At 34.2% G+C, this 27,444-nt stretch overlaps 1 protein-coding gene across 1 annotated transcript; it reads right to left on the reverse strand.

Annotated features, from left to right (window-relative positions):
- Positions 1-27,444, reverse strand: LOC143235370 (heparan sulfate glucosamine 3-O-sulfotransferase 1-like). Its single transcript, XM_076473474.1, has 2 exons — positions 27,425-27,444; positions 1-4,507 (listed from the first exon to the last, which is right to left on the reverse strand). Exon 2 carries the CDS (start codon positions 4,489-4,491, stop codon positions 3,424-3,426), a length of 1,068 nt encoding a protein of 355 aa, XP_076329589.1. The 5' UTR covers positions 4,492-4,507; positions 27,425-27,444; the 3' UTR covers positions 1-3,423.

Consider the following 27,444-nt stretch of genomic DNA (forward strand, 5'->3'; position numbering starts at 1 on the left):
TAAGATCATGAAAAAACTTTATTTGTTCTATATCCAAAAGACAGCCTGCACAAGTTAGAAATATGTTATAGAAAAGTTTGTTTTCAACACTAGCACAATTAAGCAAAATAAAGGTATATAAAACATTCCCTGTAAGGCTTACAAACAACATCTGTCTTTACACATACACCTCATCAATCAGGAATGAATTTTCAGCTTAACGTGTGCATAAACATAACCAGTTGTTTCACTCACTTCAATAAGATTATATTAATAATATATTAATATCTCGGTAGAATATGTCAGTCAGTTTGGATACAAAACAAAGACTAATTAAAATAATTTAAGTGATTAATGTATATTATTATAAAGAAAATGCTTTAATATATACATAACTAATAAATTGAATATGTGCATTTTGCAATATTATTATTCTATAACACAAATTGTAACAAATACTTCACTACTGTTTAACAAAACCATAAAAATAAAGAACATTTATACTATAACTGTGTAATATTCAATAACCTAGCTGAATTACCCAATGTTTTAAGTCCTGCAGTAATAAGTAAGGTTTTAAACACATACAGTAGCTGCCAAAATGAGTAGTGGCCACAATTCAAGGAATATTTCCAGTGGTTCGACAAGGAATTAATTCTTATTACAGATCAACTTGTAACTTCATCTGTTCTTCACTTAAAAAAATATTAATAAAGAAAATTGAACAATTCAAAGTCCACACTGAAGTAAATTACTGTATTTTTAATACAATGTGAGGTCTATAAGAAACTTTCCTAATAACTGACAATTATTCCATATTAAGTAATAATTTTTAATTGAAGACACTTAACAAAAAAACAACTAATTTATAAGCTGATGGAACCAATTCTATCAAACAAACTGACAAAAAGTACATATGTCATAAAACAATGGATGATAAAAACAAATTTACAGTGATGAAAATATATTGTACACTACTTATTAATTTCTTACAACTAAGTAATAACACAAACAATAAGCACTAGAAGGAAAGTAAATTCTAAATAAAACAGCAGCAAACATATCTTTCATAAATAACAACTGCTTTTAAAATTTTTTTCTTTTTTTACCCATTGTACTGCAGATTTTATGAGGAAAATAAAATTTAACAAAAGAAAAAGCTTGCAACAATAGATTAACATTAAGTGTAAACAAATTAATTACTACACTTCAGAGAATTTGTTTTCCTTACATATCCTTATTAACTTAAAAGTTGCCAATGTGAGGAATTACAAATTTAAAGAAATGTTTACCACAAATCTAAACAAGAAAAAATGACCAAACAGTTTCACAATGCATGAGTCTCAACCAGGTCTAGATTTGTCCTACTGTCTTACACAAAAGGACTTGCCTTCCTAAGATATTCACTCTTGACTTCTGGGACAAGTTCATCATTTTTTACTTCCTTCTCATAAATAAAGGTCTAACCAAGGATGAACATTTCCAATGGAATTCAGCAGCCCATGTTTCAGAGAACATTCCAAAATGTTAAAGAACTATTATACGCGTTTATTCCTGAAAATCTCACCAACATCTTTACAAAATATAAGATAATGTCATAGCAATGACTATTAATTTACTGCATAAAGTTCCAATATGGAACAAAAGAACACTTCCAATATGAAACAAAGAGCCCTTTATATTTTGGTTTAAGAACATGAGAGTATTGCCACCCTACCTGAGGTTTGCATAAAATCCACTTATTACATGGATATAAAAACAATGGGTATTTGCACTGAATTATCAAACACTGGAGACACATACAAAATTACCAGACACCAGGTACTTTCACAAAACTGTCATGGGTACTTGTTTCAAATTATTAAGTACGGGAGATCTGTACCACATTATGAAGCACTGAGAATCTGTATCAAACTATCAAGCATCGTGGATTTGTACTAAGTTATTAAGCACTACTGACCTGTACCAAATTAACAAGCACTGTGGATCTGTATCAAATTATAAAGTACTGTTGATATGTACTAATTGTACAAGAAAAATAGAATCTTTGCATTATTATAAACACTGTAAATTGAAAACCTTGTATTGGTAGTCCATATATACTGCATGTTATTGTGTATTTACTCTCTGTTGACGAAAAACAATTTGTTTTTCATCACTTTAAACACAGTAAACACTGGAATGAACCTGATGATGACCGAAGAAGGTCGAAACGTTGTTCACTCCTTTACGTAAAAAACAAAATTCTTCTCAACCCAAACGAGCTGTTTTTCCATATATATTTCTCTACAAGTGGGTTTTCTCTACATCACTGGAATGAAATGTTTTCATTTAAATACAAAGAATTCATTGAAACCTGAGAGTTCAAATGTTGTTAATCCTTTCAGTTCGTTTCAAACAAAATCATATGTTCTAAAGTTTCTAAATAAATGATCTCTTTACAATTTCTCCATATGCACTACAAGGTTTATGATCAATCATCCCAAATTTTTAAGAGGAAAAACAAAACATAACTAATATAAACATTTTGAGTAAGTTTTGGTCTCCTTATCTAACAAAGGATACTGACTTAAAAAATAGTATCAAAATGAGCAGTACCAGAATGGGTGTCTCATGGAAACAGCTCAAGATCTATTACTTTCTTTTGAGACTGACAAGCCTATTTAAAAGGTCAACAGTGTGTGTGTTGTGTTTCCTTATGGCAAAGCTACATTGGGGTATCTGCTGTGTCCACTGAGGGGAATCAAACCACTGATTTTAGTGTTGTAAATCCAAAGACCACTGTCCCAATGGGGGATGAATGAGAGGTGAATAGGATAAAGGTTTCAAGGTTCATTATTCTATGTTCTGAAGACAAAGGATAATAGGACAGAAGCTTAACACAGTTATTGGTTTATATTATGAGCTGCTATCAGAAACACTTAAGGCCAATGTTTTACTTGAATTTAATAGGAGAATCTATGATTTCCTGGGATAAAGTTTTTATTCTTTTTGAAAAGTATGTGTGCAGTGACAGGCTTGAAGAACAACCTTGCTGTCTGTAATGCTATCTTCATTTGTTTAAATATATACTATAGCAGTTCCATAAACACGTTTCACAACAAACATTTTTAAACTAATGATGCAAGAGCATGATGGTTGAATCAAATTTCTTCAAGCTTATTTTTATAGCAATTTTGACACCACAATAGATCAAAAAAAGAAGAAATTCAGTACATCTGCCAGGTTAGCTAAGCTTCCTATACTACAGATATTAACTTATGTAGATACAAACTGAAAGGGTTACAACAAAAAATAATTGCAGACTGTGAGTCTATTTTTAATAAAATGAGATTAGCCAGAAATCTTGACCATTGTAGATCAATATTTAAAATAAATATGGTTTAAAAAGACCTTAATTTTCAAATAAATGTAAAAAATATCATATGTGTAACATGCTATTAATTAATAATCTTCTGGCCATCCAAACCTTCTACCAACTAACTGATAGAATTCTTTATTATATGGAGCATAAAATCTTTGTAATATAGATAAGAGACCAGGTGAGATCTCAGGGTGTTTCCTTCCCTTACTGTCATTCAAACATTTGTTTAAAGTGTTATTCTGAACACAAAAAAAACCTTTAGTCTTGTTGTAATAGAAGTTCTCTCTCTTGATGCGATGCTTAAGGGCTAGAAAATCTTCAATATGCTGCAACTCTATAAACGGGTCACGTATTAATTGGTCTCCATTTACAACCAGAATCTGATGACGGCTAAATACTTTTAACCACTTTTTCATATATATGGAATACATACTGATTTTAACAGCTCTGTAGTTCACATTGACCTGACCATCTCGGTTTAAAACTAACTCCTTAAAAGGTGGTAGAATTTTCCCTTTCTTAGCCTTGTTAGCTGCTAGTTGAGAGTAATCAGAGAGCAGGCGTGTTACTGGATCCCTAACAATGAGAAGCAGTTTAATGGAACTGTTCATTTCATGAATGCGTTCTGGAACTTTATTGGTGATAAAGTATGATGGACTTTTTTCTATGGTGATTTGCTCAGGAAAAGAGAAAGGCATTTGTCTTCTGTACCACTCAAAGCCTAAAGAATGTTTAGCATCATTATCAAAAAAATGCACCTCACCAGAAGACTTCTGAACCATAGGGTGAACATTCAAAAACTCTAGAAGAGCTCGAGTACCTCCTTTACGCACACCAATAATGATAACCTGTGGTAGCCTTCGTCTGGTGTGGGTAAACTGAACTTTTTCTTTCAAAATGTCCAAGTTTATAGATTCTTCATCATGGTAACTATCCAGTCTCAGTTTTGTGTCTTCTAAAATCTCCCAACGCGAATAATGAGCTACCATGCAGAAGGAGAAGGTAGATAAGAACACAAGAACTGCAAAAAAGTGACTTTTAGTGAGATTCCAAGTACTTGCATTCTTAGATGATGGATGATAATCATCCACAGACACCAAGTTATTTATTGAAAGAGATGAACTTGTGGTCTCCTTCGTAACTGACATACTGAATTCAACCCATCTGTAGATAAACAAGAATCTTGATCTTAATACTGCTGACAAAATTTAATCCACAAACAAAACAATAAAATTTCTTAAATGATAAATACAATACCAAAAGATGATGTTATTACCCTTTTATAAGACATTAATACTTCCTTTTCTGGTCCACAAAAGAACACTGACCTATTTTCAAATAACATTGAAGTTATTAGTTTGTGAATTTATGAATCTCCACTTAACCATTTCATTACATGGTTGGGTGGAATCCACACCCAGCTTGTAACCACAAAAATAATTAAACTATGACTTTTGATAATGTATGCATATTTTTCCCAAATTTTGCAGGCTAGTGGTAAACATTACAAGGTTTTAAAACACAAAATATTAAGGTTTTAAATTAAGTATTCAGATTTACAATTAAATATTTTCATGACTTTTTTCTTTCATGATGTAAACTATCCAACATGCAAAGTAACTTTTATTTTAAGAGTAAAAATAGTTTTATGCATCAGAACATTATTAAATTTCAAATGCAAAATATTGATAACCTCCAGATAAAAAAGTTTATATTTTGTGTTATTTCCACTACTCTAACTCTGTACAATTTGATCATTTTTATGACCTGTATAAAAAAAATTAGGAAATAAATATATAGTTTTTTCTTTTTACAATGATTACAAAATATAACATGAAAGCACAAATATTTAGTCCCAGTAGATTTTCTTCCATAACATCATGCATTTACACACACACACACACACACACACACACATATATATATATATATATATATATATGTTTTGAAAATAAAGCTACCTAGAATAAATATTTGTGCTTTCTTGTTATGAATATATATTTACTGTTCAGTAGTGCCAAGCTAACATAAAAGAAGTTGCAATCATGTGGCACGTGCACTCATGTTTCCATATCCAACAACATAAAATTGGCCTTTACAGAGTGACCTGTCTTGGTTGTTTCAGTGGACTAGTATTTTGTTAATTACAGTCACATTTCAGTTTTAATACATTATATATATGCATATTAATTTTTACTAGTTACAAACTTATTAAACTTATTTCACTTAAAACATAGAACAATAAATAGAGAAATAAAGGAAACAATTATCTTTTCTAGTTATGACCTTTGTTGGTTGTCTCAGATTGCTAAGCTTAATATTTGTATAAACAGTTTTAGATATTATTTATACATATGAAATAACCAATTAATCATAAATTACTATATCAATACCACAGAATTCCACTACAATTTATCAATGTAAGTAATTAAGCTGTATTTAAGTCTAAAAAAATATGAAAATTTGAGCAGACTAAAAACTCAACTATGGTATTTGATTAGTTATTCATGTCATAGACAAAAGTAAGCTTATATAAGGGGGCTTTTCCAAAAATAAAAAGAGGTAAACAGTACCACTGTTTGATTCAGTACATAAGTCTTATCTCAGTAAACAGAAAATAAAGGAGTTTCTTAGTTGATATTCCATCTTGTCAGTACCATTAATTTGAGTTCTTAATCTGTAAGAAACAACAGACGTTGTATTTGGGCATCACAAACATCTAATATGAATCAGTGCTGCATTAAACAAACTATGAGTCACACAAAAATCAATATTTAAGATTTATTTTTTTAATATTTACTTTTAAATTAAGAAATTAACTTATAGACCAATGTAAAATATGAGTTATTATCTACAATTTGATACCAAATTTAGTGACTCACATTCATAAAATAGTAGTTAAATAAAATTTTGAATGTGAGTTAACAAACATGATATGACATACCCTTTGACCCATGACTTGTCACTATATGGTTAAGGTTAAAAAAAATAAGTTACAAAGTTACAACTTGAAAACATTTTCATAAATCAAAAACCTATTTCCAATAATACTTACTTCCAATGACACTTACCAGATAATCTCAACATTCATGGTTTTAACTTTGCCCATTTCAACATTGGTCTGATTTCTTCTCGCTTGCTTTAGTCTTACCCAACTCAATCACCCTTGGCAACATACTCTCCACATACATCAATCCTGGTACTCTATATAAGCACCATATTTAAATAATTACATCACTTTTGCATGACTGACACCATACCAGTCTTAAGACTGGTTCTTAGTGAGAAGGAATGGCAGGCGAGTGTCAGTGGAGGTAAGTATTATTGAAAATACATTTTCAATTTAAGGGAATGTTAACTTTCAAAACATACCTATGCTAACATTGATAGCCAGAATTCCACACTGAGAAGGTGGAGAGGCCAGTGAGGGCATTATCCATAAAGAAATCATTTCCATAAACCAGGGGTATATAAAGATAAGAGTTATGCCCAAGCAGGGGAATTGTACTACATCCAGAACTTAATTCCTGTATCAAGGGTGAAATAGTCTATAAGTAATTACCATTATAGGTCAGCCCCAACCAGAGAGTCAAGGTTCCACAACTCAAGAGTTGGAATTAAGGGGGAGTTTTGGTCCATATATCTCACAATGTCATACACAGATATATTTTTGATTGGATCTCAACCTGTAAGCATAGATTGATGGGTTTCAAACTATTGGAGTAATGCTGAAGTAGACAACCTTTCTCATCCACCTGAAGAAGTCCCCAGGCTTAGAATGATGGGATCATATACGCTTTACCAATTAAAGAAAAAGAACTAATCCAGTCTGGAATAACTAGCATTCATCTTCATTTCCCAATTGCATTGGAGTGGAGCATTCTACATGCCTCTGGAATTATGGAAAAGATATAATATTGTACTCAACCAAAAACACTCTGCATTTGGAACTAGAAAGAAATAATGAGCTTCCTTCAAAGAACAATACATTAAACTGATATTGATAAAAAAGAAGGGCCACGCACACCCCAACTGGATAGCTTAGCTTCAAATCTGAATTGGTATTACAAACAGGATCCTATGGAGGCTGGTGCTGTTCCTATAGACATCATGGAAAAATATAAAGAGACCTGAGTAGGAGTGTTCCCCCACTTTGCCTAATTCTCAAAGAGTGAAGAAAAACACTCAAACAGTCTAGAGAAAAAGCAACTGTCCACCATCTCAGTAAATGTAAACTGGGCATGGTAAGAAGTTCACTAGTAGAATTGCAATGGTAAGTCCTCAGGAACAGCATTCTGGAAAGAGTGCAATGGGTGAACAAAGTTCCCTAAATTTTTTAAAAACAAACTTATCCTGAATTATTCCATCTGATGATCAGCAGTGGTGCACAAGTTGGTTGATTTGTTGGCTTTTATTGGTGCAAAATAACTGGAGTATCTGCAGCAAACAACCAGTAAAAAAAACTGGGAAAGTAAAATCTCGATAAAATATAAAAATGAATCACGGTAAAACTGAAGAAAGTTAAAAAAAAAACAGGTAAAATATTTAAATAGAATTAAAAATGGCCAATGGACCATAAAAACTTAGAAACATAAATAAAGTCAACAGTGTCACAATCACCAATGACACTGTCTAGCATCAGGGGTAAACCTCTCGAAAAAACATGAACCAATGGCATGACAGTAAAACATTAGCTATTGGGACTTGAATGTCACAAAGGCCACACACTAATGTATCAGTCCAAGAAAAAAGAAAATAAGAAGCTATAAAACTGTGACCAATGTATAGCTTAGCGAGGACAACTTCCTCCTTTTTATCCTCATGGAAATAAGGCTGTCAAAGAGCAACAGAAGGTTTGATCTGGAAAAGCTCATTATCATGTACCTCACTCCAAGTTGACTGTCAACTGGAATAGAGCTGAACCTTGAATATAGGACTGTAGTCCAGAAGCAACAGCACCAGAGAAGATAGACTTGTTCCTGCAAATACTAGTATCGCCAGGTATCCACAAAAAATTGGACAGAAACATAAGATCAGGAAAAATGGGCCAGCCAGTTCTGAATATAAATGAAAACAGGGCAAGAACTAATGTGAAGCAATTCTAAGGCCAGCAGAGAGCTTAGAAAATTAGTATAAATAGTACAATTTGTTTACTGCATAGTGTCTATGTGAATCAGGGCAAAAAATAAGGTATTCAATTTGGCAGTGAACACAGAAACAGTAGAGGAGATCCTGTAAGCAACCACCAAACCACAATAAACCATGGTAGAGCCCATAGAGTCATCTGATTTCAAATTATTCAAATAAACAGGAATAAAAGATTGGTTTAAAAGATATTTGGCAAATAGAAAACAGCAATCAAAAGTATCTGCCTCACTCAGATAACTGAAAGAAAGATCACAGGTGTGAAAACTAATAAATGTAATGGTGGAATGGGCTATCCAGTGGAGACAGCAATGTCATCCAAAAGGTGGCCCAATTCAGCCAACTGCACCTGGACATGAAAAACAAAAGAAAGAATGGAAGACTGTTTATTCCAAAAGAGCATAGCCCACTGAGGAAAGAAAACGTGATTTCAAATAGGATGCTGTGGTAAAAATCACAGTTTTAAAGCATACAATAAGGAAGGCTGCAGATAACAGAGGTGAAAAGTAGGTTAATGGGATTCGGTGTACAAACTCTGATTTTGAAAAGTGCTGAAAGTTCCTTGCACAGCTGAAGCCCCAGATGGTGACTAGGGTCCAACATCTTCAAGGCTGAAGCCTTGGTAGAATCACAACCATAAACCCATAAACCACTTTTGATTGAATGAATGCACTACATCTTAAGCATCAAACATCAATCTGCTCCACAAGAGGTGGTAAAGAGAACAAGGAGAATGTTCAGTTTCCTTGTACACTTAACACATAGCTGTTGATGTGTGGTATGAAGATCAGCTTATGGTCAAAGATAAACCTCAAAACCTTTTCCTCAGGGGCTACAAGAAGAACAACATCACCAAGATAGAGCTCAAGATAAGGATGAATACCTTGTTGGTGGCAAAAGTGCATACAAATAATCTTAGAGAAGAAAGGTATAAACCATTTGCTATGGTCCACTTCAACATTCATTTCCACACTTAAAAGTGTGACACTCAAGACACACTTGAGGAACTCCAAGTTCCTGTGTAAGAGAATGTGAAAGTGTCGAGCTCATGCAGACTTGGAATTGCCAGTCCATTAAAAAGTTCTGGATAAAATTGGGTAAGAGGCTGTGCAACTTGTATAAGTGGAGGTCTCACAAATGCTGTACCTTCTCAAAGTCAAAAATATGAAAAGCAGATGTTGACACTTGAGTAAGATTTCAGTGATTGACATTTCAAGTCAAATCAGGTTGTCCACAGTGGAGTTCTGTTGTTGGATCCTACACTGAGTGGGCAAGAGAAGGTTGTTTAATTTGTGGAACCAAACAAAAAAATATTAACCACCTTCTCTAAAATCTTACAAATATCGCTTGTCAAAGCAATTGAATGATAGTCAGAAAAAATTTGGGATCCTTTCTATGCTTAAATAAAGGGAGAACAATAGCCTAGCACCAAGCATCCAGATGAATAACAAAAGAGGCAGGAAAGACATAATACAGCATTTCCTAGTGAATATGATCAAATCCAACTAATGTACTGCCAGACCAATATAGGGCAATCTAAAGTTCCATCAGTATAAAGGGTGATTACAGTCATTGAAACAACTGGCCTGAAAGGAAAGAGCCAAGTGTTCTGCTTGAGACATGATGAACAAGAAGGTAGAGGATGAAACACAAATCCTAAATGCAAGAGAAAAGCTCTCATTGAGAGTACTGGTAATGTTCCAGGCATCAGCAAATTCCTGGTCATTAGAAAGCAAGATTGAAAGGTGGAGGGAAGTATACTGCTTACTGACCTTCAGAATCTTGTCCCAGATGGTTCTGAAACTGGTAGCAAAAGACATACTAGCTTGGTACTTAATTCAAGATTCCTTCTAGCTTTGACATCTCAGCAGCTGAGCATGGGCCTACTGAAAAGTAATGAAGTATGAATGTGCAAGATACTTAAAAAGGTATCCATTTGACAGGCAGGACTCCACAAAGGATGATGATACTGTGGAAAACATGTCAAGATTTTAGGAATAGAATGGACAATATAATAAATTTCTGTTATGACACAGCCATCTACTGATGGCATACATATAACAGCAGTAAAAGAGAACCAGTTAGCCTGGTCCAACATCCAGCAAGGCACTTGGGCCAGTTTGGCAACAACCATGGCTAGTATTCCTCAAAATGATCATTGCCCCATGGGTCACTGTCAATCCTCCAAGAAAAGTAAGAGAAAATTGAAAGGGGCAGATAGTGAGATCAATAGCAATAAAAGACTGACTAGGTACATGAAAATAAGTATAGAAACCAGTATTGAAGAGAGAAAGGTTGTGATCTAAGAGCATACACTCTATGGAGTAATCCTTCTCATTAATATAAGTGTCATCCCAGAGAGGATTATGTACATTAAAGTCACTCAAAATTAAACTGGGGAACAGCAACTGTTCAATGAAAGCATCAAGGTCTTGTTGTTCATAGGTCTTTCCAGAAGACAGGTAAAGAGATCAAATGATGATGGTACAACCCAAGGAAACACTGATGGCTACAACCTCCAAGGATGTGTTAAGTGGCAAAGAAAGAATGCTACCCATTCATGCACTCATCTATCATACAACCTGTCATTCTAGTAGAAAAAACTGCAGAAAGGTGACTGTGTCAGCAGGTTTCATGTTTCCTGTAAAGTTAGTAAAGTTGGTTGGTTGGCAGTTTGGAGTTTTATTGTGCAAAGCAACTTTCTTGTAAGGAAAGACACACAGAATGATAAGAATCAATCAAAGACTTAATGTCATCCAATTAGAATGGAAACCTGGACAGTTCCACTTTATCATAGTAGCCATTTTTACATACATGAAGAAAAACTATTCTGTTTTTGATCATAACATTTTTCTTTAGTAGGAGTGGGTCTATAAGCCTCCACAGATACTGACCTGTGTCAAAAGAAGATGGACCCAGGCAGACACCAGAACCTGGAGCTGAAGGAAGTGGATCTGGGAAGCCATTGGAAGAAATAATGTAGACAGAGATGAGTTAACATTGACTTCTCAACTCTTTTAACTATGAAGGGCAAAAGACACTTCACATGGTTAGAGAACAACTCTGTCAGAGGCATGGAAAGATATACCTGCACTCCCACTGTAGCAGTGAAATGTAGTGCAACAGCATAGGTCCAAGATGGAATGGGGGATAGTAACTTTCAATCCTTGGGGTAGGAGATATTGTTCACAATTTTTAAATGCTGGACTTCTTTTTTCCTCTACCAACTTGAGGCTAGAACAAAAGTAAGAGGGATAAAAACCACTCAGTTAACACAAAGAGGTTCCAGTTCACACCAGTAGACATTGTGATCTTTGCCATCACAACAAGCACACAAAGAACCACAACATGGTGCCTTTGAATGACTAAAATGTTGATATTGGAAACAAAGTTGGAAATATATGGTCTTACCTCACAGTTCAAGTAACCTGCCTTGATAGTGGCAGGTGGATGTTCTTTAAATCGCTCTCAATAATAACTCCTCTTGAGTAATCCAAAGTAACATGAGGAGTAATCTTGATGAGTATATCCCCAGTAGCCTTCAGATTCAGGAGAAGTTTCATGTGCTGTAGTGTAGATGTTTCCATCAAAATGTCACCAGAGTGCAACATCCTGACTGACCTGGGGAAGCCAGCAAGCCACTGTAATCCTTTCTGAATGAAAAAGGGAAACATCCACCCTAAGGATTTCTCAGATAACAAATAAAGAACGAGAAATCGAGGTATGGAATCAGACTATGATGGTGACTATTCAACATAGTTGACCATGTGCAGTCATTTTCCAATTAATGTATTTTTTCATTGTTGTTTTGTTGTTGTTGTTTTTTTTTATTGCAGATTGGGATATTCATAATAAATGCAGAAAATTTCAGTGCCCACTGACCCCACCCACCATGGAGCCCTACAAGGAAATGTACTAAAATGCCAAACAAGTACACTGCAGCAATGCCAGGGAATGGTGAACACTATAATCAAACACCAACATCAAACATAATTTCCACAAAGCCTGTTGAGAGTGATCAACACTAGTATTCACTTGCCCCTAGCCCAACAAGATGAGTGACTAACTCTGGTGGGACTTATCCAATACTGCCTGTTTGCAGGATTCCAAGGTTAAAGTGGTGTGTTGGGGTTCAATTCCTCAACCATCTAGATCTCCTCCCCCTTCATGGGCCACCATGTGTGGCAAACATGTGGGTGAATGTTCAGATTCAAGAGGAGCTAAACTAAAAGTACAGAATCCTCAGAAGGAGAAATAGCCATATTGTGTAAAGATGGTATGAGAAAAGCATTATGACAAAGTCACATACCATCCCACACAATGTCCTCCAACACATAGTTCAAATGGCAGATAAATGCATAAAAATGTGATAAATCTGATAAGATGCAATTCTCAGAAATTTCCACATCTGCAAAAAGGTCCAGAATAAGCAATACAGATCAACTTTAAAAGCCACCTCATCAAAATAACTGGGGATAGATCTTGGGAAACTGAAAGATCTCAGTGAATAAAAAGTTGAGTTCTATCACCTCGAAGTTAGTGTGAGGTACACAACACCTCAAGACTCTAGCAGGACATAACAAACAAGTGTCTCATCAGTTTTAGAGAAAGAATTATTTTCTTCACTGGCTGCCAGTCTTTGAAAAAAAGGACCTATCACAATACAGCAGGACCAAAGTGAAGTGACCAATGACATCCACATGTCAGCAACAACAAAAAATATCCTTTAAGGGAAAGGTGACAAGTCACACATGAGGCTATAGGCTCTAACTGATGTAAAGACAACATTCAATTTCACCCTAATATTCCAGCTGGGTAAATGTAAAGGCCATCTGGGAAGGACTAAATAATTGGAGAAGGCTAGATAGCACTGGGGAGTAAAAAATTTTCTAATTTTTAGAGTAATGAAAAGTAGTCAATAAAGTTGTTTTTTCATAAAGTTACAGTATGTGAAGTTAAACCACAGTCAAGAAAAAAAAAAAGAAGAGAGAGAGATATTGTAGATACATCTGGGTGAAGTGGGTTGAATTTTCTCATGAGACACCATAAGCTAGAAGTGTGTAATTTCCATAAAAATTTTTGGATCTGAGAATAGACTGAAAAACTTACAAGGCAATTTTAGAAATTAAAACCCCAATGTCATACAAGTGCCTGATAACTTCCATATATAAAGTTTGAGCTTGGAAAATTTTTGGTGTAGAATGTGGGATCAAGGTTGCCTCAACAGAGATAGCCAAAGATGAAGAAGATAGATCCTTTTGAAGATATTGTAGAAGAGGAAACCATGGTTGGGCTGGTCAATCTGAGCTACCAACAACTCTCAAGAAAAGGATCAAATCATAACCAGAACTCTGGGTAACAGACACACTGGTGGAAAGGCATAGGGATACAATCCCATCCAATTTTGATTGAATGCATCTATTGACAAGATCAAAATATGAGGTACCAGGAACCAAAAAAGCTTGTAGTTGAGTTTCAATGCATGATGAATGCACTGATCATCAGAATCCTGAAATGAGAGCAAATCCACTGGAAAACCTAGTAATGGAGCATCTATTTGGTGAGGAGAATTTGACTAGGCCAAGACAGGTGATCTGTTGTAAAATTCATCAGCCCTGGAACTTGGAAAGCCAGGAGGGTGATATAATGGAAATGTGCCCGGTAAAGAAATTCAATGTTCAAAAACAAATGTCCCAAGAATGCATACTCCCAGGATGGGAGATGTAAAAGACCACTGTGGAATTGATGGAATAAATCATGATGATTTTCCCTTGCAACAGACTTAGACCTTGAACCACTGTCTGTTGGAAAATCAGGATATGTCGTTCTGCCAACTGACAAGATGGTGCCAGAAGTAACTAGTCATTCACGAAATGGAGTGTGCACAAGCCCAAAGTACGAAGTTGACAAGAAAAATGTATGACTCTGCAAAAGACGTGGTGTAGATGTTATGATGCCAAAAGGTAGAACCTCAGATTAATGTAGAAACCAATGATAGGCTTCCAACCAAGCAAACAAATCCAAGAAATTGTGATTTGTTTAAAATGATTTGATCAGGGTCCAGTCTGGAACTCTACATATCCAAAAGAGAATCTAGTCAGTAGAATCAAAATATTTGTCCATCTTGCAGTAATAGAAGCATGCTACTCAGATAAAAAGTGGACAAGGTATATCTATTTTTCACATAAAAGAGCAGTAAGTCTCCTAACATGAACAGCAATATCAGGTGGAGGAAGAAAAACTAAGCAATCATCTTCAACCATCAAGGAAGGAATAAATATGAGGCAACCAGAGAATGTCCCCAAACCTCACAGACTAACTGAAGAATGAAGCAGGAGATAGCTAATCCCAGTTGGCCTATTAAACAAAAGCTAAAGAGTCAAAATTTTCTCCAGCTTTTCATAATCATGAACAAAAGAAGCCTCAAAACCCTCTAGAGAAATGCCTCTGGACTGAATATGCATCTCTATCCCACAAAGAAAGATCTTGGATGGTTTCAACTGACACTGACACCACCCCCCAACCTCTGAGAGATGCTAGAGGAAAAATAGTGAAAAGGCTGATTTAACCTCTGTGCTTCAAAGGGTAACCTATGAATTCATGCCTGAAAATGGCATGCCCCAATTTATTTAGTTTTTCTAAAATAATAATTATTAAATATAATTTATACAGGAAGCCACCAGAAAACACAAAAATTACAACCATGTACATTAATTATTAAAAAATTGTATAGAGAAATGTCTGTCTAAATGCTTTATTGGGAAAAAGTCACAAAATTATCTGAATGTAGTGCTTCTATACATTACCAGAATAAAGGGCACATTGGCACAGGTGGAGAATATATATCAAAAAGCAAATGAGTGAGGTATAAAAGATCAAAGCAAACAAGATAAAATCAGATCAATGCTCAGATAGTCAAAGTTAAAACTATTCAGCTTGGTGAATGGCTATTAGTGTCAGCAGATGGTACATTGTGGAATATTTTATAATTGCGACAGTAAAATAAAAACACATTGAATATTACTTTAGAGAATAAAAGAGTTATGAAATGTACTCTCAGTGTCTGCTAAACAACTTAAGATAAAATTATTTACCTCTAATTCTCTGTTCCATAGCAAGTTTTGTACCATAGCAGTTGTCATGTTAAACTCAAAACAAGTAACATGCACCATGAGGTCCTGTATTGTGGCAGTTTTTATACTAAAACTAAATATATACAGTTAAACAAAACAGAATCCAGAAGCCTACCTACAAAAATGAAACAAGAACAGACTGTGACAAATACTTTCAGATCCAAGTACTGGCCCAAAACCCAGAAGTCATATGTGCCCAACTTCACTTCTATTTGTACCAGGAAATGGGGGTTACATATATTCACTTACTTTCACAGCAACAAATGGATACTAATGAACACATGATATCAACAAACACTTGATACTATTGCCTGAACCAACTATTTTTGGTCCCATACAAGTCTAAAACGTGTAGTGATTGACTGAATAAAAAGAAAAAAAAAAATCAAAAGGGCAAAATATAAGTAATGTGTTGTACAACCACAGTGCTTCATTCCTGACAAAGTGCTGAATCTGCCATTAAAATTTGAGAACTCAATAACTGTTCTAAATAAGCTTTCTAATTAGCACAGCCATATGCAATAATAAAATTGGAGAAAACACTTAAGTACCAAAATAATTTTAAGTCATAATGGTGACTTAGCACATTCGATTTCTTCAGGCCTGAAAAAGAAACACTGCCCTCAGTTTTATGAGTTGATACCATTCAAATAATTTTGTTATATAGACAAGGGGATATATTTATAAAATATAAATGTAAGAAAAAATATCAAAATCTTAATGGTATACTAACATCAGAGAGCAGAGAAAATTACAGTATGCTGAACCATAACATGGTTTCCCCTACCTCTCCTGTTAAAAGGACTGTTACTAAGAAACAAAATAAACACAGCCATAAAACTATGCTCACCAGATAAAATTAACGACAAATTAGACAAAATAAAACAATACTTCATCAACATCAACAAGTTTCCTCCACAAATCATAGAAAACATTATATGCACACACCTAGAGAGAAAGCAAAATCAACCAACAAAAGTAAATATATCTCATGAATCAAAAAAGCATCAAACCATATACTGCTGCATACCATATATTCCCGACATCAGCAGAAAAATAACCAACATTTCGCAAAAAGTAGCAACAAAATATGACATTCCAGTTAATACCAAATTTATTCGAAAACCAGGCACAAAACTAAGGTCTATACTATGTAAAAACTACACTGACGAACACAACACCAACATTATTTATAAAATACAATGTGATAACTGCCACGACTTCTATATTGAAGAAACAAGTAGAAAAATGGAAACCAGATTAAATAAACACAAAAAGTCACCTTCAAACGTTTTCGAACACTACAAATCAAATAAACACAACATAACCATAAAAAACGCCCAAATACTAAATAAAGAAACAAACATAAACAAATGCAAAATTAAAGAAGCCTTACTTACACAACAACTTAAACCCAAAATAAACCAATATAAAGGAACGCCTTTATACCTATATTAATATAATAAAATAAAAATTATATATTCAAACATCTAACACCGCCCTCTACATTCCGACACTCAGTTACACAACCCCTTCCAAACATGTGGTCAGCTTCCGGTTAGTTACCTCTTTCTTTCTTTGTGAACCTGACGATGACCGAAGAAGGTCGAAATGTTGTTCGCTCTTTTATGTAAAATATTTTCTCAACCCAAACAAGCCATTTTTGCATATATATTTCTCTACAAGTGGGTTTTCTCAACATCACTGTCTATGATTTGTTTTTTACCCTGGAGTGATACATAACATTCACGAGATAATGTAGCCATTTTAAAACACTTACAGAAAAAAGAAAGATATTCAAACTACATCAATGTCATACACTCTAATATTTATTTGAAAACTGGAAACCATGAAAATTTCCTCAGAAACATTATAACAATCCAAATCATAGTGAAAAAATGCAGCACTGATACATGTACCATAATCATATAAACTCCAGGAATTAAGACCTGAAGTGCATAACTGCTAACAACTGTTCCACTGTGAATAAAAACAAGAGTCTTCTACACAATCAAATGAAATAACTGAGAAACATTTATATCAGTTAAGCATGAAAAGAAATGAGCAATATGCTTAAGAAACAACCTTTGTATTTATTATATTATGAATCTTAAACTCAACCATACCTGCATATCTGTAATGCATACACAATATATTTGCATTGCCATGTGATCTAACTAGTTATGCCAATAAACTTGTTTGGAAATGAATTCTTTCTCGTTTCTAACAACTTCGTTATTTAACATGGCTGGTTAGAATGTTTCAGTGGGATTCATAAAATTCTGATGTGTATTTTTCAAACTTGTATGGATATATTTGCACACAGTAACACACCTAAACTGAATTTTTTTTAAAATAAAACATGTGATCAGAGGATACTTTACAAAATTATAACTCAAAAAGTAGGGATTAATAAATTCCAAAATTGTATGGATATATTTGCACACAGTAACACACCTGAATTGAAGTTTTTTTTTCAAGTAAACAACATATGTTGAGAGGATACTTTAAAAAATTGTAACTCAAAAAGTAGATTGAACACCATCCTGATTTTTTTGTAGATCATATTCAGAGTTGTAAGAATATATGGTAAATATCTGAAAAGGCTGAATAACTGGTGACATGGTCAAACTGTGGCCTGAAGTTGGGCTATTTTTAGCTAAATCATAAAAAGTTGCATGCAACTAAATTTTTTTCAGATCTAAGAAACTTTTAATTACAACAATTGTTGATTTATCAACTGATATGTTATAGGATATTTGAAAACAAAATTCAGCTTTGTATCATATTAAGTCTTAGAGCTATGGCTTATTACATAAACCAATGTTTTTTACGATTTTGGGTTTTCAGGTGATTTTACTGCCTCACTATGCAAGTCCTAAAAGAGATAAACTTGGTTTGAGACCATTTTTGAATTCTGTGAGTTTAATTCAGTCAGTGTAGCAAATTTCAGCCTTCTACCACCATTACTCTTGCAGCTTTAAGCAGCCAAAGTTACCCAAAAATGAATTCACCAAAAATAACAAAACATTAATTAAATTTTACAGGACTGTGAATCAGAAACTATTAGAGATATTGATCTAATCTTTGGCAATTTTTCATTATATGGGTAGATGAGTACATTTGAATTTGTTTGAAAGCATTCTGATGGGGTTACCTAGAAAATTTTCCAAAATCTGGATGATTTGACATTGAATGACCCCCTACAAAGGTTGAAATGTTGTTCTCTGCTTATCAATAAAAGTAAGAATTCTATCATTATAAAACAAAAGTACCCCTGTGATAGTTACTGGAGGTAACAATGAATAATGATGTCAGGGAAGGTCGTTATAGCTATATTCAACACAAAATCCATCAGAAACTATACATAATTAACAGAACAGTCACAATTATACTACGTGCAATTATGTAAAAGTGTGTGTGTGTGTGTGTGTGTGTGCGTGCGCATGTATATACACACATATACATTGTCACACACTAGTTGCAAGATGCACAGTTCTAACAGTTCCAAACATATACTGATGGTGAACAATAATGACTAAATTATCACAACAATGTAGCTGTATGTCAATAACCACACAATTTAACGTTTTTGTTATCTTATTAATCCTTTTGCAACAGGTCATGGGTCAAAGGCCCTTTCACCAAGTTTATTGACTTGCATTCAAAATTTCATTTAACTACTATTTTATGAATTTATGTCAAGTTTAAGATCAACTTGCAGATTATAATTCAGACTTTAATATTCTATGAGTTAGTCTTCATTTAAAAGGAAATATTAAAAGAACACACCTAAATATAGATTTTATGGATTCAAGTAGCATGTTGAATGCATCAATCACTGTTTAAAATTAGAGGTTTGTGATATCAAAATACTAAGTCTATAGTTTCTCACAAATCATGAATTCAAACTACCAATATTATTGAATCAAACACAGTGGCCCCTGTTTGCCTCTTTCCATTTTTGGAAGCTATCCCTTAAATACACTTACTTCAATACATAACACGTGAATAACCAATCTACAGCTCAGAATTTCCCCCTAGTGGCTTCTTCAGCCATTTTAATCTGTGTAAAGACTACCACTTTCTTTTAAACTAACATTTTGAGAAGGTAGGCTGTGTATTTAGTCTGCTTGAAGTTTCATATTTTTTAAATGTAAATACATCTTAGTTGCAAGTCAACAAACACAAAACATGACCTTTGACCCATAACTCATCACAAAAGGGTTAATTCACATAAACAGGTGTTTAACTAAATTTTGAATGTAAATGTAATTAGTGACTTGTGCAGAAAAACATATAAAGGGTCCCCAATGCAAAAGGGCTAAAGCATTAACTTGCTACCTAGCTGACCATGTTGAATTTGAGTAAGTTTGTATGTATCATGAGACTGATGCCAGTTTTCCTAGCAGTTAATACAAATATCTATAATGATGCATTATATTATGTAAATTTATGATCACAAGAAATTGCAATTTTATGGTCTAATGTGTCAATAAAAGCCATGTCCTGAGCTTCAACAAGTAAGCTAGCAATAAATAGCTGACAGGTGTTATTGCTGATTATTACTTGATGTTGCTAGTGATTTTGTAATGTTCAAATACAGAACACTTATCTTGAATCAGGTTTTTCTTTGTCTGGTTCTTTTACCAGATCCCTTTATTTATTAAAATAATTACTAACATTGATATTCATGTAGCTCTGTTGTTAACATTAGTATCAAGTGCTGGACATGCACATATTTTGCTACTGCATTTTGTTACATTCTACTCTTGGGCTTTTTCACTTACTTGAAAGTTTCTAGATTTCTGTGGTTGTCAAAGTTTTATAAATATGTTTTTAGTTATGGTATGAAACACAAACAACAACAACATGGTTTAAAACACAACATCTTCAGGTAGTATAAAAAGTTTCTCTGTAAAACATTATATCCTATCTGTTACTTTTGCTACAATAATTCTTTATAGACACAGTCCATTTTCTATTTATCAGCTATATAACAACCATAACAAATAATACAAGGGCTGTTCAAAAAATACGCGGACTGTTTGAATTGCACAGCTCCAGTTGGTTCCAGTGGAATCCACTTGGTGTCGCTAGGTTTGCACAGATCAGCTGATTACGACGCCATTTCCCGATTGCAGATATCTTCATTTGTGTATTAGCTACGCAGTTTTAAGTGAAGTGCAATTTTTTAGTTTGGCAGATTTCAGAATGAATGACCTGAAGGAGCAATGACTTGCTGTGAAATTTTGTGTTAAACTTGGAAAATCTGCGACTGAAACTTTTGCTATGCTTAACACAGCTTACGGTGATGTTGCTATGAAGCGTACGGCATGTTTCAAGTGGCATGAACGTTTTAAGGATGGTCAACAGTCCATTGAAGATGATGAGCGTCCTGGACGTCCTTCCACGTCAACTGAAGACCCACACGTCGACAAAATTAACACCCTGGTGCGGGCAAATCGACATCTGACTGTCAGGGAGTTGCTGAAGAGTGTGGGATATCAGTTGGATCTTGTTACGAGATTTTGACCGAAAAATTGAAGATGCACCACATTGCTGCGAAATTCAGCCCTCAGAACTCGTGAGTTTTTGGCCAAACACTCAATCACTGTTCTTCCCCACCCCCCCTACTCACCTGATCTTGCTTCTTGCGATTTTTTCTTGTTCCCCAAACTCAAAAGACCCTTGAAAGGAAGAAGATTTGAGACGATTCCCGAGATTAAGGCAAATGCGACAAAGGAACTGGAGGACATTACAAAAGAAGCGTACCAGGACTGTTTCAACAATTGGAGACACCATTGGGATAAGTGTGTGCGTTGGGGAGGAGAGTACTTTGAAGGGGTCCCAGACCTGTAACTTCTAAATAAAGTACATTTTGTTTTATGACGTCAGTCCGCGTATTTTTTAACAGACCTCGTAAATAAACCTCTAAATTTTTTTTATTTCTAGAATGACTGCAGAACGTAATAGAAAATTACAATTATTTGTCATAAAAAGCTTCAAGCTTGGAACAGTTTTACATCATTTATTTAAGTTTACTATTATATTGCTCTTGCAACTGTATTTAACTTTTTATCTTTGGTAGCAAAAATGCAAACACTTAGCCAGCAAACGGTTCAAGTTAGAATAAAACACAATGCTGAATTATGTGATGCACACACAGCTCACATGCATATTTCATTGATAAAACTTAACTTTTTCATTTAAGTTTTTTTTATCTAACCTAGTAAGTTTAATTTTTCACAAGTTAATTACTTTTATCACAGAAATTAAAAATATACATAAAATTAATTTTACTTTTTACACAGCTTCAGTTTCAATAAAAGTGAACTTTAACTTTTTTAGGGTTGATGTCAGTATTTGACTAAATTTTCATTTACTTAAAATGCTCAATTGGAACCAAAAAAATGCAGAAAGCATATAATTTCTTATAACTATTAAAATTTAACTGGCTTTCTAACTAAGCTATAAGTGGCATAAAGGAGTTGATTGAAAAGAACTCAGCAAGAGTTTTTGAAATTTAGGCCAAATGATTCAAAAGCTGTCATGAGAACTAAATTCTATTACTAATTCAATATATTAGGTTATTCTATTTCTACTGGATAAAGTAATGTGTCATCACATATCAGAGAGAATGACTGACCTTTTATGAAAGATAACATGTAACTGTGTGGTTTATAACTCTGTACATCAAGATAATTAGAGGCTATAACCTTAGATGATATTTGTGATGTTAGATAAACATAAGTTCTAGAAGTCTTGATAAACTGTTGTTGTTTGATGTTTTATGGCACAAAGCAACCATGCTATCTGTGCCAAACAACTGTTAAAAAAAATAAAACAACAGTAAAAGTATTATAAAGTGTAAAGGGAAATGAAGTTAAAACAAACACAGTGGCTCAACACTGGATAAAAAGGCCAATGGCCTTTAAAAAACTAAAAACATTTGTCAGGTGGACAGTGTCACCATTGCCAATGGCACTGTCCAATCTCAGGGATAAACCCATGATAAAATGTTACTGTTGCTCACGGTCATAATGATGTCACAACACTAAAATATGGGCTATTGTGACTTGAGTGTCACACAGACCACATACTGGTATATCAGTCCCAAATAAAAGAAAATAATGAGTTAAAAAACTGTGACCAACATATACCCTAGTTAGGACAAATTCCTCCTTCCCATCTTTGTGGAAACAATCCAGCAAAAGTCTAAAAGAAGGTTTTATCTCAAAGAGTTTGTCATGTTGCTCACTACAAGTTAACTGCCAACTTATGTGGAGCCGAGCCTTGAATACTGGGCCATAGCCCATGAATGGAATAGGCATGGCAGTGACATCACTAGAATAAACAGACTAAGTTGCAGTGTCAGCGAGCTCATTACCATGAATACCGACATGGCCTGGTATCCAGAAAAACTAGATAGAAGTAAATAAAGAGAAATGAACTAGTCAGGTTTTAATATTGATGAAAACAGGGTGAGAACACAAAGTGATTCCAGGGCCAGTAGAGAGCTAAACGAGTTGATATAAATAGTACGATTTGTTTACTGCATCGTTACACACAGTTTCTGGTTACCCTCTACAGTTTCTGTGTTCAATGCCAAATTTTATGCCACTTTTCTTGCCGTGGATCATGTAGAAGCTATGCAGTACACAATAAACCATGTTAGAACCCACAGAATACGATTTAGAGCCATCTGTATAAATGGCAATGAAAGGATGTTCAGCAAATAGAAGGCAGTACTTCCAACTGAGAGTACCTGCCTTCTTTCAGCAACTCAAAGAAATGTCACACTTAGGGATGGTAATAAGCCGTGGTAGGATGGGCAGACCTGTGGGAAAGAATGGGAAAGTGTCGAGCCCACACAAACTTGGAAGCACTGGTTCATTAATATATTTTTGATAAAAATGGGCAAATAGTCATGCAACCCATGTGAGTGGAGATCTTGCAAAATGCCATACCTCCACATAGTATCATAAGCTTTCTCAAGGTCAAAGAATATTGATACAAGATGTTGTCGTTTGAGAAAGGCTTCTCTGATCAACGTTTCATGTCGAATAACATGGTCGAATTAAAAAGGGAGATGGCAACTGTTCAATGAGAGCATCAAGGTCTGATTGATCATAGGCTTCTTCAGGAGCTAGAAAGAGAGAACAAACAGTGATGGTACAACACACAGAAACATGAATGACTATGATCTCCAAAAGTGTTGAGTTGCAAAGACAGGGTGGGCACATGCTGATCAACCAACATGCCACCCTTCCATGCACTCATCCATTACACAACCTGTCATTTCTGTGGAAAGAAAACTGCCAAAAGGTGACTGTATCGGTAGGTTTCAGAAATGTTTCCTGTAAGGAAAGACATACAGGATGGGAAGAAACAATAAGCATAATTCCATCTTTGCAAATGAATATATGCCTCACTGCAGAAATGCCTTGGGTGGAGAAACCAGCAAGAATCTCTGACTCTGGGATGTTCTTTAAATACTTCTTAACAATAACTCCCTGTGAGAAAATCAAAGTAGCATGAGGTGTAACCTCAATGGGTATTTCAGCAAATGCCTTGGAATGCAAGAGGAGTTCACAGTGTTTAGAAGTAGATGTTTCTACTAATATGTCACCAGAGCAAAGCTTTTTGACTTACTTAGAAGAGCAAGCAAGTCCTTTCTGAATAAAAGAAAAAAAAGGGAGACATTTGCCCTAAAGATCTGTCTGAAAGAGAATGTAATATAGGTAAATGAGGTACAGGTGTTACAGACATTAAAGATTACTGCTCAGAATCTTCAAGACATGGTTGTTTACCTATGGACTTTTTTTTTTTTTTTACTGTTTTAAGTTTTAATTTGGGGGATCCATAATAAAGAAAAAATATTTCAGTGCCCACTGACCCCATCCACCATGGAGCCATACAAGGGAATGCACTACAGTGACAAACAAGTACACTAGAGCAACACCAGAGTTTTATGAGAACAAAACCCAAACACTAGCATTAGATACAATGTCCACAACCCTGTTGAGAACATCCAACACTGGTACTTGGTTGACCTCAGCCCAAGTGGACCAACCAACTGATCCTAGAAGGGTTGCCCAAGATTGCCCATCTGGAAGAATTCAAGGCAAAAGTGGTGTGTTAGGGTTGAACCCCTCAACCACCAGGATTCTCTCCTCCCCTTCATGGGTCACCATACTCAGCAAACACATGGGTAGATTTTCAGATCCTAGAAGAGGTAAACTAAAAGTACAGAACCTTTTGTGGGAGATTCCCCTCACCTTGTACAGGTATCCACCTCAAGGGGAAGTCTTGATAGTAAAGTACTATTGTTATCGTCTCATTTCTGGTACAATGTATCAAAGGCAAGAAGGTATGTGAAAAGGTGTTAGGGATATTTTAGTTTAGAAATGACTAAATATATGGTTTAAATAAAAAAAGGTGACACTTGAAGACTGATTGAAAAAGATATTACAAAATTTATAAAAACAGATGAAAAATTATTCTAGACAAACAGTAAGTTTTTGGAAATTCAACTTTCATATTACATGAAAAATAGGCAAAGAATAAAATTATTTTTATGACAGAGATGAAATCAATGAATGAAGGTCACTGATTCCAGGATCTAGATTAATTCCAAAAGGTTAGATATTGTTTAGATTAGTTTCAAAATTTATTTCAATGCCAATGAAAATAACATCGTTAACAACAATCATCTTCCCACCTTAGAATCATCCAATAGCTCTTCACTTCCAAACCCTGTCTGATAAGAAAACACCCTCAATAAAATACAGAAATCATAACTGTGTTCTTTTAGTTAGTGGCTAGGCTTCCTTTTACAAAGTCCAGATTACTGACCCCTCCAAGCTAAACCAATAATACCAGTGACCCAGTTTAATTGAAAACTTGTTGTTTTCTCTTATTCAACTACCCTACAACTCAATTAATTAATATTTTTCTCACTGATGTAATTTTATTTTGCATGGCAACTTATCAAAGGATTTTGGAAAACCTAAGTACACCAAGTTCACAGAATTTCCATTATTCAGATAAAGTAGCATCCGTAACAAATTAATAAATTAGTAAGAAAATTAAGAATGGATACATTTGATAAGTATCTTATATATCAAAATAAGTATTATACATTATTAGTTATACAGGTATATTAAATTAGCCACATTAATTGTTTTTTTAATTATGATCTACACAGACCAGTTGCTTTGATCACAAAGTAAATCATATTTATTAAACAAGAATAGGGTGCCAGAAACAAAATTATCTGTATTAAAGAGGTGAATTGCTAGAGTGATACTGTGGATAGACAGGTTATCTACTTGTCATACAAATGTATGCTATAATAGCTATATTTTTCTCTCTTTAAAATAAGGGGCTGGTTTGCAGTAACGTAATAAAAGTATACAGGACTATTAAAACAATTAATAACATTACTACATCACTTTTTTTTTTAAATATGAGAAGTATGACCATAGTTAATAAATTTTAATATTCAGACATGTTTCCAGTTCAAGCAGTTTTATTTCTCCAAAAGAGCGATAAATTTGTAGAACAAATTTCTATATAGTGGTAGAAACTGGAACTTTAAGAGAAGTTAGAAAATATGTGATAAACAATTCTGGTACCAGGCCTGGGGTTTAGCAATTAGTGTTTTGTTTGTTGAGGAAGGTTAAAAGCCAAAAGGTCCTTTGATATCCCACAGCTTGTATTGAAATAAATACAACTGTACTAATCTTGTTCATAAGAAGAACTACAAAACACAACTACAATCGAATATCAATCAGATACAAATAAGAAGTGTATGCTATACTAAATAGTCTTTGTAGCTCAGAACAGCTGGTATATGGACATTAACACTTTTCTAATAAAGCATAGAAAAATGTTTTGACCTTCTTAGGTCATCTTCAGGTTAAGAAAAAATGTAAACCTTTAGATGACCTAAGAAGGTCAAAACTGTTCTCTGCTTTATTAGTAAAAGTGTTAATGTCCATACCAGCTGTTCTGAGATATATTTTTACTTCAAGTGGGTTTCTTATCATCATAGTCTTTAACTAATGTTATAAAGCAAGGAAGAAATACATTATCCAAAACCTTTGTTTCAAAAAAATCTATGGTATTACCTAGACTGGTTAAAGAAACTTTAATATTACAGTAACAACTTATAAGTCTCTGGTTACTTTCTATCAACTGTGTATAAACTTAAATAAAAGGGTAGAAGGATATTTACCTTATATACTTTATTATTCTATGGTATTTTACAAGCCGACTGTTTAACTTTCAGACTGATGTTTGGTATACTTATCATATAAACGATTCACACAGTCGGCTAAATTTTAGAAACTTTTACCTAAATGACACTTTAAGAAAACAGTCATAATTATATAATAAAATATATGAAATATCAGCACAAGCAACTTTTTCCAAAGATACAATTGGCACAGAATAGTGCACAGTTAACTAATACGACCATTGCAACTTCGTTTGCGGTTTATTCGATAAAATAGTTTTGTAAATCGCACTTTTTTTTGTTTGTGGAAGTATGCCAACATTCAGGCAACAAGCCCTCCTATCAACATCATGGCGCATGCTGTTAACCTATCTCTTTAAGTATTGACAAGTACCAAGGTATACACTTAAACACAAGCCTAAAACTCAGGATTTACACCTGCTTTTCTTATATTTTTATAAATTTATCTGTTTAAAGTTTGAGAGTTAAGAGTTACCAACACACTTCGGGAGTTAGAATTGTTTCTATTTTCACTCGCTAACAAGGAACGAGTACTAATACCTAAGCCTTGTCTGGATTCT

This window comes from Tachypleus tridentatus, chromosome 12, assembly GCF_004210375.1.
Source record: "Tachypleus tridentatus isolate NWPU-2018 chromosome 12, ASM421037v1, whole genome shotgun sequence".
Lineage (NCBI taxonomy): Eukaryota > Metazoa > Arthropoda > Merostomata > Xiphosura > Limulidae > Tachypleus > Tachypleus tridentatus.

Excerpts from the sequence above, each read along its gene's own strand:
- LOC143235370 (XM_076473474.1), bottom strand. The coding sequence starts at position 4,491 with ATGTCAGTTACGAAGGAGACCACAAGTTCATCTCTTTCAATAAATAAC.